The sequence below is a fragment of the Leptodactylus fuscus genome, chromosome 3 (assembly GCF_031893055.1).
Source record: "Leptodactylus fuscus isolate aLepFus1 chromosome 3, aLepFus1.hap2, whole genome shotgun sequence".
NCBI lineage: Eukaryota > Metazoa > Chordata > Amphibia > Anura > Leptodactylidae > Leptodactylus > Leptodactylus fuscus.
The window spans coordinates 177,276,626-177,290,173 of record NC_134267.1 but is presented as its reverse complement, the minus strand read 5'-3'; the positions used below and the strand labels follow the sequence as shown (position 1 = coordinate 177,290,173).

At 41.5% G+C, this 13,548-nt stretch overlaps 1 protein-coding gene across 4 annotated transcripts in view; it reads right to left on the bottom strand.

Moving 5' to 3' along the window:
* DOCK10 (dedicator of cytokinesis 10) overlaps positions 1-13,548 on the bottom strand; it is a 225,709-nt gene that overhangs the window by 44,231 nt on the left and 167,930 nt on the right. For 3 of the 4 annotated variants that reach the window (XM_075268832.1, XM_075268834.1, XM_075268835.1), the window contains exons 29-37: positions 12,251-12,334; positions 8,910-9,006; positions 8,629-8,673; positions 7,363-7,538; positions 6,237-6,353; positions 4,774-4,885; positions 3,081-3,199; positions 435-549; positions 288-354 (exon numbers count right to left, since the gene is read on the bottom strand). In XM_075268832.1, the coding sequence (XP_075124933.1) occupies positions 288-354; positions 435-549; positions 3,081-3,199; positions 4,774-4,885; positions 6,237-6,353; positions 7,363-7,538; positions 8,629-8,673; positions 8,910-9,006; positions 12,251-12,334 (932 nt within the window). The remainder of the gene's footprint in view (positions 1-287; positions 355-434; positions 550-3,080; positions 3,200-4,773; positions 4,886-6,236; positions 6,354-7,362; positions 7,539-8,628; positions 8,674-8,909; positions 9,007-12,250; positions 12,335-13,548) is intronic. The other variant, XM_075268833.1, reaches the window with a different exon arrangement.

Here is a 13,548-nt window from a genome sequence, read left to right as displayed (position 1 = left end):
TTGACCTCAAGTTATGTTCCATACTAATCCTAGTTATTATCATTGATTCCTCATTATGTACATTTAGCAGGTAGTCAAAAGACATAAATGGCAGTCACTTTATCCTAAGCTCCCATGAGCCATCTGCCTGCTTACAGCATGGACAATATGGACAGATAAAGTAAGGATGAAGTCCTTCATTGCAGTAACATCTGTTACATTATTATGGACTATAAAATATCTCCATGGGGTTACAATGTGTAGTCAGTCTACATCCAGTACCATGTAATAAGAAAATATTAACTTACTCCAGGATGCTGAAGAAGTCATAGATCTCAGTGTTTGGAGCCCTCTGCCAGTATGAGACCAATGTATCTGGAAAGAGCCATGGATTAGTTACAGCTCAGCTGTGCATGTTCTTGTATGGGTCAATGAAGACATGTTTTATTGATTACCTTCGGATATCATTTTCATAATATGGAGGAAACAGAGCAGCAAGCATTTTGTTTCACTGTGATCAAGTTTATCAAATCGAAGGGATGATCCGATCAGAGAAAGTGGCCTTGTGATCTGTAAAATGAGGAGACGGGTATCACAGTCATGATCTCTACAAACATACGCAAGGCCAGAGCTGCCTTCTAACTAAACAATGTGGTATAGAGACAATCCAATGAACCTAACCTGGAGTTGTCCAGGCAAAATGTTTATATTTTAAATAGGCTGGAGGAGGTGAAAAAAAAAAATCATCCTCACCTGCCCTTGAAGCTCTGGAGCCTTCCCACCATGGTCTGGCCCTTCTGCTGGGCTGTCTTCTCAATGTGAAACTCCACACCAGATGTGACGTCCCGGATCCCTTCCACTGAAACCACTGATTGGCCTCAGGAAGAGACTCCGGGACGTCACAGGACGTCATGTGCCCTTCGCTTAGGCTGCTCATTGGCCTCAGCGGTCACATGTGGTAGGGACTTCCGCCAAAAGAAAAGCGGGAGGACCAGACTGTGCTGGAAGGCACTGGAGCACTGGGAAAAGGTGAGTATAATTTTATTTTTACCTTCCCCGGCCTATTTAAAATATAAAAATTTTGCCTTGACAACCCCTTTAATTATGCAAGGTTTATAAAATAATTCATTCAATGTAATAAAATTATGATGCGTCATACCATAGTCTAAAATGCAAAATAAAATGAAAATATAGAATAATAAGAATAATAATACATTTTATTTATATAGCGCCAATACATATATATATATATATATATATATATATATATATATATATGTTACGTTATATTATATTCCGCATTACTTTACAAATCGTACGGTTCAAGTACAGACGAAATAAGACATTACAGAGAAATATATCAATTCACACAATAGGAGTAAGGGTCCTGCTTGCAAGGGGCGACATAGGAGGCAGCATTGCTTATACAGTGGTTATGATAACACTTACTTTAATTACACAAATAAATAAAGCTGTATGAGCTGTCACCAGCCATGTACTTTTGTGAACAGATTCAAAGTGCCTGGGCATACAGGGTTACAGTATGATAAGACATCATGTCCTGAGGGATAATGAGGGGGTCGTAACAGAGTAGGGCTAGTTTTAAAGGGTATAACTGTAAAAGGATTTAGATTAGGAAATGTGATAAGGCCTATTTGAAGGGATGTATCTTTAGGATGCACTTGATGATGTAAAAGTTGTGAGTTAATCTGATTGTCGCGGTAGAGCATTCCAGAGAAGTGGTGCAATAAGGGAGAGCACAGGTTTAGGTCAGTAAGTTTTGGGTATTTGGCTGTACGGAGAGCATGGGATTGGGTGTTAGACAAAGCTGAGGGAGGAAATGTCGGGAGGTGCAGCAATATGGAGAGCCCTAAAGATAAGGGTGATAAGTCTAAATTGTATTCTATAGTGCAGGGGTCCTCAAACTTTTTAAACAGTGGGCCAGAGGCAGAGCAGGTCGCCCAGACATTGGGAGCGGTGCCCTCCAATAGGTAAAGTGAAGTGCGCTCCATGGCCTGGCCCGAGCTCCCCAGGAGCTTCATTATAAATGCACGCCTGCCGGCATTGTTGGCGGGGCCAGACAGAAGCGCTTGATGGGGAGCATGTGGCCCTCGGGCCGCAGTTTGAGGACCCCTGCTATAGTGAATAGGCAGCCGGAGCAGTGTCTGCCACAGAACTGAAGCATGGGTATAGCGTTTAGACTGACACCCTTGGGGAGAAACGGTTGCTTTATTTACAAGTGGGGTTCAGGGGTAGTTTCAGTCCCCCGTTCTCTTTATCACTAGTGGACCCAGCAGTTGGACTTCCAACAGTGTGGCAACTTGTTGTTATGGTATTATGATGCAGAATTGTTCTTAATCACTTTATCTAACATAATGTAATGCCTTCTACATGCAGTTACTATCAAAAGTGCAGACTTGACCACAGATATTTGTCTTCTGCACACAGGCTGACAAGTATCCACATGACCTTTTCTTTAATATGTACATTTGTGAATGTTTATTTTAATGTTAGAGTGTAAGCTGATGCCATATATGTCTTCTTTATCCCAAAGTATATCATTGGGGAATATAGGTCAATAAATCACCAGTAGATCCTGTCGAGCTTAGTGGGTTCAGACAATTTTGATCAAATATTTATTGTCCGTCGGCCATTTTCCTGTGACCTCTCCTGTTCGGCCACAGGAAAATGGCCGATGGACATGTGCAGTCGGCACTTTTGGATGAAGATGTGACGGTGACGCAGGAGAAGAGGCGGAGTTGGGGAAGAAGATGGAGGTGGCACTGGAGAGTTTTCAAGCAGCACAAGGGATGCCCCCAGTGCTGTTAGAGCATGGGGGAACGCCCCCTGTGCTGTCTGGAGTCTCATTAGTATACCGACGAAAACCGGAATATCTACCGAATGGCGCCGAGAGAATTCTAAAGTTAGGGGAAGAATAGCCTTTTTTAAGGCTAATCCGACATGGGCTTAGTTAACAACAGGATTCTAATGATAGAATCGCTTTAAACAAAGAACAACAGATAGACCTCTGCAAAACACTGGCTGCTAAAAAGGTGAATAGGACTGTAAGTAAAGCAGAGTGTGCGCTCCTGGTCCTTTACCTTTTCACAGTTTTCGGTCTTCTCACTTTTCTCATTGGCACTTGGGATAGATTCAAGGCTGGCCAGTGATGCCTGGGAGTCGGCATTATTCCCTGCAGTGATGGCAATGGATGAGAAAGCTGTAGGAGTAAAGTGATGAGATGAGAGGACAGCACAACACATACGATGAGAAAATCAGATGAGTATACAGCTACACACAGTTCAATGACAAGGAGACATGATGCCGCTGAAAGTGATAGGACGGACATTATTTTCAACGATCACCATCTATACATAAAGCATAGATGTCAAGGATTTTATAAATATGAGGCATAGTGCAGCTTTTTCAGAAAACTGACAGGATCTATAAAGCAATATAACATATGATAAACATAATACTTTCTATACCCAGCAATCTTAGAGCTTTTGTCTTTAAAACTGAAGTGAAGTAAAACTCTGGAGGAACTTGAAGGCAGGTCTCAACCTAAGGAAAAAACGCTGTGGGAAAAAACGCAACGGCAACAAATTGCGGTCTTCCCCACAGCACTTTTCACAGAAAGTCTGCAGAGGTTTCCATATCTATAAGGAAACTGCCAGCGTTTCTGTAGCTATAACTGATGTTTCCACTGCGCATATTTTTCTGCAATGTGTGGATAAGATTCGCTAGACTGTGACTGTAAAACCCTGTGGTCTTTGCTGCTGTGTTTCTGCAGCAGCGAATCTGCAGCATTTCCCGACACGGGGAAATAGGGAGAACATAGCAGTCTTCTTTGTCACTTCACTTCCACTGCCATTAGTTTACAGATATATGTAATAGTACGTAATATATATTATAATACTGTAATTCAAGACAGACACCTCTCGGTAAGCTGCGTGGTTGCTCCTCTGTTCCTGTCTACTATTCTGGCTGTCTGTGGAAGGTTGAGGAAATTGGGGCCCAAAAGTGACATCAGGCCTGATGGCCAACTTAGTTGCTAGTATTGTATCTTGTTTTGATTCTTTATTGACCTTGATCCAGTTTCTGTCTCACGCTTGGGATTCTTTGTTTAGTACTTATTTTACTTTTGGCTATAGCTACTTACTACATTTTAACTATACTTCTGTCTAGCACCCTGGCCTGCAGATCCTGACTGCTCTTCTGGTGATGGCTCCTGACTATGCTTCTACTGGATTCGCACTATTCAAGGGACTAAAGACTGGAGACCCTCTTTCTGCAAAGTCCATATCTCCTTGGTGAGATTAAGGGTGAACACATCTGCATTATTGGAGCCCGTACTCCAATCTAGGCAGGTCCAAATGGATTCTAGATTAAACAATCCACATCTACAACACACGACTGTAACAGGACCTACAGTATCCCTAGATACAGGACTTTGATGATTCTCTGGAAGTCATATTGGCACCATACTGATAGCAGAGAAGAGAAAAGCAGCTTATAAGTGTCAAGCTATACCATTCCCTGTCTCAGGGTGTATTATTATTTAGACTAATTGTTAGACTAATATAATGTTACATCACATATTTAATGACCTAAAGTACTTCATTTAAGAATGGGATACATCCAATAGTAACCTGCAGTGAAATGTACTCTGTGTTTACCCATCAGTAGTCTGTCAATGCACAGCAGACACCGGATGGGCTCATCTACTGTCCTTCAGCTGTCAATACTTTGCTATAAAGCAATAGAAAATATTCTTGACATGCTTGACATTACCTGCTATGGAATTTAAGACATCTTTAGAAAATGAGGTATCTGCAGATGCAGCATGTTTTATGGCAGACTGACTTTGTGAGGCGGTCGCTGTGCTCAGGTCATCTCTCGAGCCCTATCAAAAAACCCATAAAAACAAATATCTTAATATTTGCAAAAATGTAACAAAGTTTAATGTATTCCATATCCCAGCAATACAATAGCAAGTGATATATCCATCTACTACCTATTATAATCATCTACTGAACTGAGAGACACAATAAAAAATTCACCATCTCAACATTTCCTTGGCTTTAGAATCTAGTAAGACTTATCTTTATAGAGACTTGCTGGGTTTTTGGAATGGCTATAGAAAGGTGCAGCAGTGACTTAAAAATAGAAGTCCATTTATAATACATTATGGAAGAGACTTCCATATGAAATTTTAGACTTGAAGTGAACTTACTATATAAGGTCTCTGAATAGAACCACAGGATCATTTTGGGCATTTATTGGTGAAGGGGCAAGCAGATGCCTTACCATAGAGTACAACAAGGAAAGTAAACAAGGATAGTTTACATATGAGGATATGATCTGCTCACTCGCAGTACAAACAGTAGTGGCTGCTTTTGGTTCTGCAGTACTGCTCCATTGAAGTCTATGAAGCAGAGCTGCATAACTTCCACCCATCACTACATTTTGTTTGTCAAGTGGGCAGCATAGCTCTGGGATGTCAGCAATAATGGGATTGGCACTGTCTCAGTACAGCTGATCTGTTGGGGGTCCTAAAGATAGGCCATCAATAGTAAAAACTGTATAACCCCTGTAACACAAAGAGAGTAACTTCTTATAGCATTGTTAACACAAATTGTACAGCGCTGCGGAATATGTTGGCGCTATATAAATAAAATTATTATTATTATTATTATTATTAATAATATTGATTTTATGTTACATTGTAGTGTACAATGGAGTGTACTTTTTTTTGTTTAAGCACTTTAGTTTTGTGTTGCTATACTGAGAGACATTATATTTTTTATCATTTAGGAAGCTATGTGAGGACTTGTTTTTTGCTGGATGTTTTCACTCTTTCTGGACCACACAACCTTTTAATCACATTTTATTTCATTTTTTGAGAGTTAGGCTGAATCCAGACACAGAAATCCTGGCATTGTTTTTAAACAGTAAATAGACTAAATAAAAGAATACATCTTTCCTATTGTAGAGATGCCATAGGCCTATGTGATACATAGTATGAAATTATACTTACAGGTATATGTTTACATGCTGTTAAATATTATCATGAGATTAGATAGCAAATGTAAAATAATAATATAATTTATTTACAGTGCTAAGAAAAGTGTTCCCCAATACTGCAGTTACTGGGAGTTGCTCCCTTTACAATATTTACATGGTACCAGATATGTTGAAAGCAGCAATTCTTCACACCCTATACATGCTCTGACTGGGTTCCTTTCCAATCTTACCTGGTTGGATGTATTAATAGAGAATGGAAAAAAGTCCTTCATGAATATTCGAGACATGTTATCCAAGAGAAGTCCATAGAGAGGTAAATATAAAATAGCTATTTGAGCTTGCTTTTCCTAAAACAAAAAAACAATAAGATGTACAAAATCAATGTTATTTCTTATGTAATGTTAAATTTGTAAGACAATTTCTAAACTTAAACACATAGGGGTGACTTTACTAAACTTTGCTGGAAAATGGAAGCTATAATAAAAATCTCAACCAAAAATTTACTGAAAAAAATTAATATGTCAAAAAGAAATACATAAAAATGCAATGTTAGTGCTGCCAATCTTACTTAGTCTATCTCTTCTCTTGAATCAGTGATCCTTTAGACTGGAGCTGAATACCACAGTCACAATACATAATATCTGCCTCTGATTGTATCCTGAGCACAGAGATGCTCCTTAGGTTTTCACTTGTCTCAAGACCTGTACTAACAGAATTTTTTTTTAACAGTATGGTGCTGGAGAGGGAGAAAGGAAGAGGGAGCTAGGAGAAACTGGCAGAATAGACACAGAAGTATTCTTAGGCTGTAATGACATATGATAATACATCAAAGGGGTTGTGCAGGCAAAATTGAACAATCCCTTTAACTTTTAAATCAGCCGGGAGCAGTGAAAGAAAAAAAAAATATATATATATATACTCACCTGTCCTTGATGCTCTGGTGTCCTCCCCGCGCAGTCTGGTCATTCCGCTCCAGCGTCTTCTCAAAGTGAAATTGTTCACTGGCTGTGACATTACGGATTCCTTCCACTGAGGCCTCTAAATGGCCTCAGTGGTCACATGACCAATCAGTGGCCTCAGCAGGTTTTAGGAAGAGACCTGTGGTGTCACAGGTAGTGACAAGACATGCCAGTCACTGACTGGCTTCAGTGGAACTCCACAAGAGACCCATTCAGTCGTAGGACTGGAACACGTCGGGAGGGCACCGGAGCTTCGGGGACAGATGAGTATGAATTTTTTTAAAAAAATTTTCATGGCCCCCAGCTGATTTAAAAGTTAAAGTGGTTGTCCATTTTTGCGTGGATAGACTGCTTACCAGAATGTAGCATGCATAAAAGCAATAAAGGGTCTTGCTACCTTATTTATATATCTGTCATCAAAGGAGTGTTTGGACATAATATTCTTCAGTGCTGTCAGGGCAAGATGCCGGATGTCCTGGTCTTCTTGCAATGCAAAACCAACCTCCCTTAGTAGTATGCCGATCAAGAAGTGTTTCCTACAGAAGTCATCTGTTAAGGTGTACTCTGGCATGTCTTCACAAAAAAAAAATAAAAAAAATCTGAACTATTACAGCTGCATAAAGTTTTTATCACTCTTCTTAGAAATTAAAGGGGATTATCCGGTTATTAGATCTGCAAAGATCCGAGATGTTACAATGCCTTGTTCTGATAGCCTAAAAAGAGCATCAAAACATTCTCGGGCTGCACACTTGGTTGTGTGCATGAAGCCTGAGAGTTTTTTGGTCAGCGTTTTGAGACCGTATCCGCCTTAAAACCCTGACCAAAAAGGAGGCTGCCATTGAAATCAATGGGAGCCACTCAGGTCTTTTTTCCGGGAACCGTTTCTTCCGGCTCCCGGAAAAAAGAAGCGAGATGCTCATTCTTCAGGCCTAGTCGCCTCGCGATTTGGCCTGAAGAAACTCCCTCCTCCGGACTAGGCCCATTCAGTGGGCCTAATCCGGAGTGGAGTGCGCGGCTGGATGATGGTGCTGTGCACCAGCTTTCAGTCGTGGCAACCCGGCTTTTGGACCAGAACCTGAAGCGGCCTCCGCCTCAGGTTCCAGTCCAAAAAACTCAGTGTGAACTTGCCCTAAGGCCTTATGCACAAAACCACATCTTTATTCCATGTGCTAGTCATTATTACAGATTCATATTACTGGATTAATTTAATTAAAGGGGCTGTGCAGGACTTCAACAACATAAATGATTTCTTCTTCGCAGGAAGTGATCTGATACCCATTGATCACATGGCAATGCCACAACTCTGTCCCATTAAACGAATGGGGATGAGCTGCAGCATGGCCATGTGACCAACGCACATGATGTCACTTCCTGAAAGGAGCCATATTTTTGAAGTCATGCACAAACCTTTTCATTTCAATGACCCTATGAATAAAGTTGCATTTTTTATTAAATTAATAAGGGGTCCTTCGACTGAACCCCACAAAATGGAGAAGGTCCTACATCTGCATATAAACAAACAGCAATAGAAATAGGGCACCAAAACTGAATAAAAGAGGCATATTTAGAAACTCTATCATCACCTCTACACGGTAGAATGGACTTATATTCAATTTATTGCTGACAGACTCCCTTTCATAAACCTTTATAAAGAAGCACTTACCTAACGCATGGTACGCTTTTGTAGAGTCTGTAGGCGTAACTGAATCTTCACGTTGTATCCGAAAGAAAAAAGATATATTTATAATATTTAACTTTCATATTTAAATATAAAATGACTGTAGTCCTGAACTCCCATAGTGATAAATAAAATAATGTCACTGTAACTAGCAAGGCACAAAATATACTTTTTTTGCAAATAGCACCTCTGAATTCACCATTAATGGGATTAAGAGGTATGATCAGTTGCTATGTATTTGGTTCTTGTATTCTGCCATGTATTACCTGGAATGTTAGTTGATCTTATAGGTAAACAGAGTGGAATAAAATGTTCATGACTGCAGACCTCCTGGAGAAACTCAAACTTGTACTGGTACAAAATCTGAAATGAAATGACACCTGTCAGCCATAGAACCTGCAGCTTCATATTCATAACTTCAAATGGACTGGTTAATTTAGTAATGTATTAATATAATGTTATTGCTGAAACGTTACCTGTGGAAAATGGAGGAATTTAAAGGTAGTCACAAAAAAACTGAAAAACTTCACTGGTTCTTCAGGCAAGAAGGCTAAAACAGTTCATGACAGGCCGAAGCTAAAGGGTTACCAGTGAACTGGCTGGGCAATGTGGTCTTTTTGTCTGTGACAGCTAATTATACTTATAGAGATATCTAACTATAAGCAGACTACTGTACTGCGTATGAAGCCCATCAGCCCTTCTCATTGACTTCAGTACTCAAAGTATGGCACATACAAATTGCAGCAGATCCACGACTTCTTTTCTCTATAAACCTCACCCCGTCTTACTAAAATGCAACTCCACACTGCACTGCCAATGTCTTTGCACAAGAAGGTCTGTGATATCTCTTTTTTATTGCATGATAGACCCCCAAGCCTGGCTTTCTCACTTTCAGTGCAAAAAAAAAAAGGGAACATGGTGGATTTGCCTCTTCTGACCTCTACATAATACAAAGTGATCCACCTAACCTTGTGGACAGTTGTTACTTCCAAAATCCCACCCTCCTCCAAGATCCTCAGTGACGTCAATGGTGGTTGTCTTTCCTTGGCCCGACCTGTTTAACATCCCATTACGCCAGCTAGCTCCTCATAACACAGAAGTTGACCTCTCTTTTCTACTCCCTTTTAGACACCAGAGAAAACTTCTCCTTCCTGCACTCCCTTTTCTTTCATCTCACATGTAGATCTTTCCTTCGCACTATTAAACAGCAACTTGGAAGATGAATTGGCTGTAGACGCTTGCAATAACCGCTGCCCCTCAAGCCAAATCAATGTCTAACATATATTCTAATTTTCTCTCAAAGTCCTACAATGCAAAAAGCTATTATGGGAAAGAAAACTAGACATGCAATTTCAGATACTGACATTAAAGCCGTGTTTTCCTATCTCTATAAGATAAGGAATCAAGAAAATATGTTAAACTACACAGCCCTGATAGCAATCTTCTACGTCAAAGAGAGGAAATGTTAGCAGTTATGACAGATGTTGGTGTGGCCACAAATTAGAAAGGAACTATCCAATATATTTGGCTCACCTATAGTGGTGTAAAAAAAATATTTGCCACAAAAACCTTTCCCTTCACCTTGTGACAGCCAGATGTCATACAACTACTTAATTACGCAACTTTTCCAGGCCACTAAACTACTTATTAAAATAGAAGGGCACAGACATTCAGTAATGGAGACAGGGCCGGCTCCAGGTTTTTATGGGCCCTTGGGCGACAGAGCCTCAGTGGGCCCCCTTGTAAAGGAGGCGGGGGAGTCGAGACACTGTGCGTTGCAGATGAAGCGAGTGACGTCATGCAGGAGTGTGGCGTCACCAACGCCATACCTCCCAATCTTTTAAAGAGTAGAAAGAGGGGCAAAATATGCGGCGCGCTCCGCGCGCCGCTGCTAATTTAGCTCCACCCACTTTTATGTTGATTCCGCCCATTCTCATTCATTATGTGCTCCCACACAGTATAATCCTCCTACAGTCACCTGTAAATTATATGCCCCCCCTCCATCTCTCCCCCAGTTTCAAATACACCCTTCCTCTGCCCCCAGTTTCATGTCCCCCCTCCATCTCTGTCCCCAGTTTCATCACGTTCTCCCCCTTCATCTGCCCACAGTTTCATGTCCCCCGTCTCTGCCCCAGTGTCATGCCGTTCCCCCCCTCCCCTTCATTTGCCCCTTCAGTTTCATTGGGCCCCCTCCATCTCTGTCCCCAGTTCCATGCCGTTCTCTCCCCACCCCCTCCATCTGCCCCAGTGTCATGCTGTTCTCCCCCCCTCCATCTGCCCCAGTGTCATGCTGTTCTCCCCTCCCCTTCATTTGCCCCCCAGTTTCTCTGGGCCCCCTCCATCTCTGTCCCCAGTTTCATGCCGTTCTCTCCCCACCCCTTCATGTTCTCCAGTGTCATGCCGTTCCCCCCCTCCCCTTCATTTGCCCCCCAGTTTCATGGGCCCCCTTCATTATGTTTCACCTTAATATGTAATACAAAACAAACACTTACACTCAGCTTCTATCACTCACCTTCCCTCGTTCCCCCGACGCTCCTCTCTCTCTCCCTCCAAACACATACGCGATGCAGGAGCTGTGAGATCAGCTCCTGCTTAGCTCCGGCCCGGCTTGCGTGTGTAGGCGTGATGCGATGACGTCATCGCGCCTACACACGCAAGCCGGGCCGGAGCTTTAAAGCAGGAGCTGATCTCGCAGCTCCTGCATCGCGTGTGTATTCCAGCTCATCGGCGGACGGACGCCGATGAGCTGAAATCGTGACAGGCAAGTGCCGGGGGGCCCCAGAGGCTCTGTGGGCCCCGGCACTTGCCCGACTATGCCGTGCGCTGACGCCGGCCCTGAATGGAGAGTAAAGGTTTGTCAACTCTACTGAGGTGCTCTATAGCTGGGAGTCCTATATCAAACAAACATTCAACAAGAAGCAAGGTCCCGGGCTTCTTTCACAACCCCTAGTTAAAATACGGATCAAAATTACCTTGTTTTGTCTGGTATATTGAACTGTATTGTACCATACTCGTGTGGCATTAACCCCTTCAAGTAGCAACTTGCTTATGTATGGTGGGATATTCTCTGTAATATCACTCCAATCTTTACTGACAGGTTTCAATTCACGACTCATATACTCATAAAGATTGAATTACAAGCCCTTACATGAAATGTAGGAGATTTCCTGTGTAATTAAGATTCTTGGGAGTAGAAATGTGAGTATACAGTATATACTACTTACTATCACAGACACTAAGGGTAAATTCACATGTGAGTTTTTTGTTTCGGAGGTGGAGGCCGCTCAGGTCCCGAACCAAAAAACGGGTAGCCACGACTAGTTGCCAGTGCACTGCAGCGGCATCCAGTCGCGCGCTCCGCTCTGGATTAGGCCCAATGAATGGGCCTAGTCGGGAGGAAGGAATGTCTTCAGGCTGAATAGTGAGGCAACTCGGCCTGAAGAATGACTATCTCTCTTCTTTTTCTGGGAGCCTGAACAAACGAAGAAGGCTAAAACGGTTTCCCCAGGGTTTAGGACAGAAACCCCAGGGCGGAAAGTGGTGGTAGTGTGAACGCCTATTAACATAACATAACATATTTACTGGAATAAGTAAATCCACCCCTTACCTTGTGGTCTCCCGGACTAAACATGCTTATGCAGCTGCTTATCATCTTGAATACAAAGCCACGATCCATAAATGTGAAACAGCGCTAAAAAACAAAGATTGCAATTTAAAAAAAATGGAAATTACAATTACAATGTTCACATATGACAAATATGCTATGCATTTTTGTCTCAAACCTCGCTGAAAAAAATAGAAAACTACAGTATAATATGTCTGTATGTGGCATGTCAGTTATGTCCGAGCCTAACAATTCTTACAGAGGATTTCACCCTTTGCAATGTTTTGGGAATGCTTTCCCTATATTGATATGTCTGTATTTATTATTTGCATCTTAAAATTTTAAGTGTCATATTAAGTTAGGCTTAAATGCACACAAACAAGCGCAGCAAAAGGTTAATGGAAAATCTCTCACAGACCCATTAATTTCCTTCAGTGAGAATGGCCACAAAATGGACATGTATAGGACCTGTCCTGCCATGGGCTCACAGACCCTTGAAAATACATGGAAGTGTGTATGGGGGTCATTGAAAATAATAAGGCTTCATTGACTTAACATTACAACAGAAACGCTAACAGAACATTTAGGTGGTCTTCCTTAGGATCAGCTGAACAATACCCTGTACAGGTTATCAAACTTGAGGTTGTTCAGTTTGGAAAAGGAAGGCTTAGGGGTGTCAAAATTATAATGTACAAATATGTGAATGGACAGTACAGAGATCGTGCCTCTTATCTCTTTATACCGAGACATGAAACTGTGACAAGGGGGCAACTTCTATGTCTAGAGAAAGAAAAGGATTAACCATGGTGATAGGCGTAGGCCAATACAAACATCTTCCATAGGTCTGTCAGTTTAGCCTATACACAACAGATCATGGCAGCTAGATGGCAGAAAAAAATCCAACACAACAGATTCTGGTTCTGACAAACTTTAGTTGGTGGTCGGTAATATGGGACAGACTGTCGTAGGTTTATGTACCACCAACCAAAAGTAGACAGTCTAAAATCTAATGTATATGGGCTGCTTTAGTCCAATTGCTAAATTTGACTTTGGGAAAGAATTGGTTCCTCTGATGGGGCAATTGGCATCAGCGTTGTAGGTTTTTTTTTTGCCTTTGGATCAACTTGGTGGGTTTATAGGTTGGATATGATAGACTTGTTTCTTTATCCAACGTTATTTTATCTATTATGTTACTTTTAGTATTATAGCTCAGTTTCTTCCAGGTCCACAATTGACCTAAAATTGAAGCCCTATTCTAAAAATACATTAGCTCTGCATTCTGAGCTGAAATTAGGATCTGA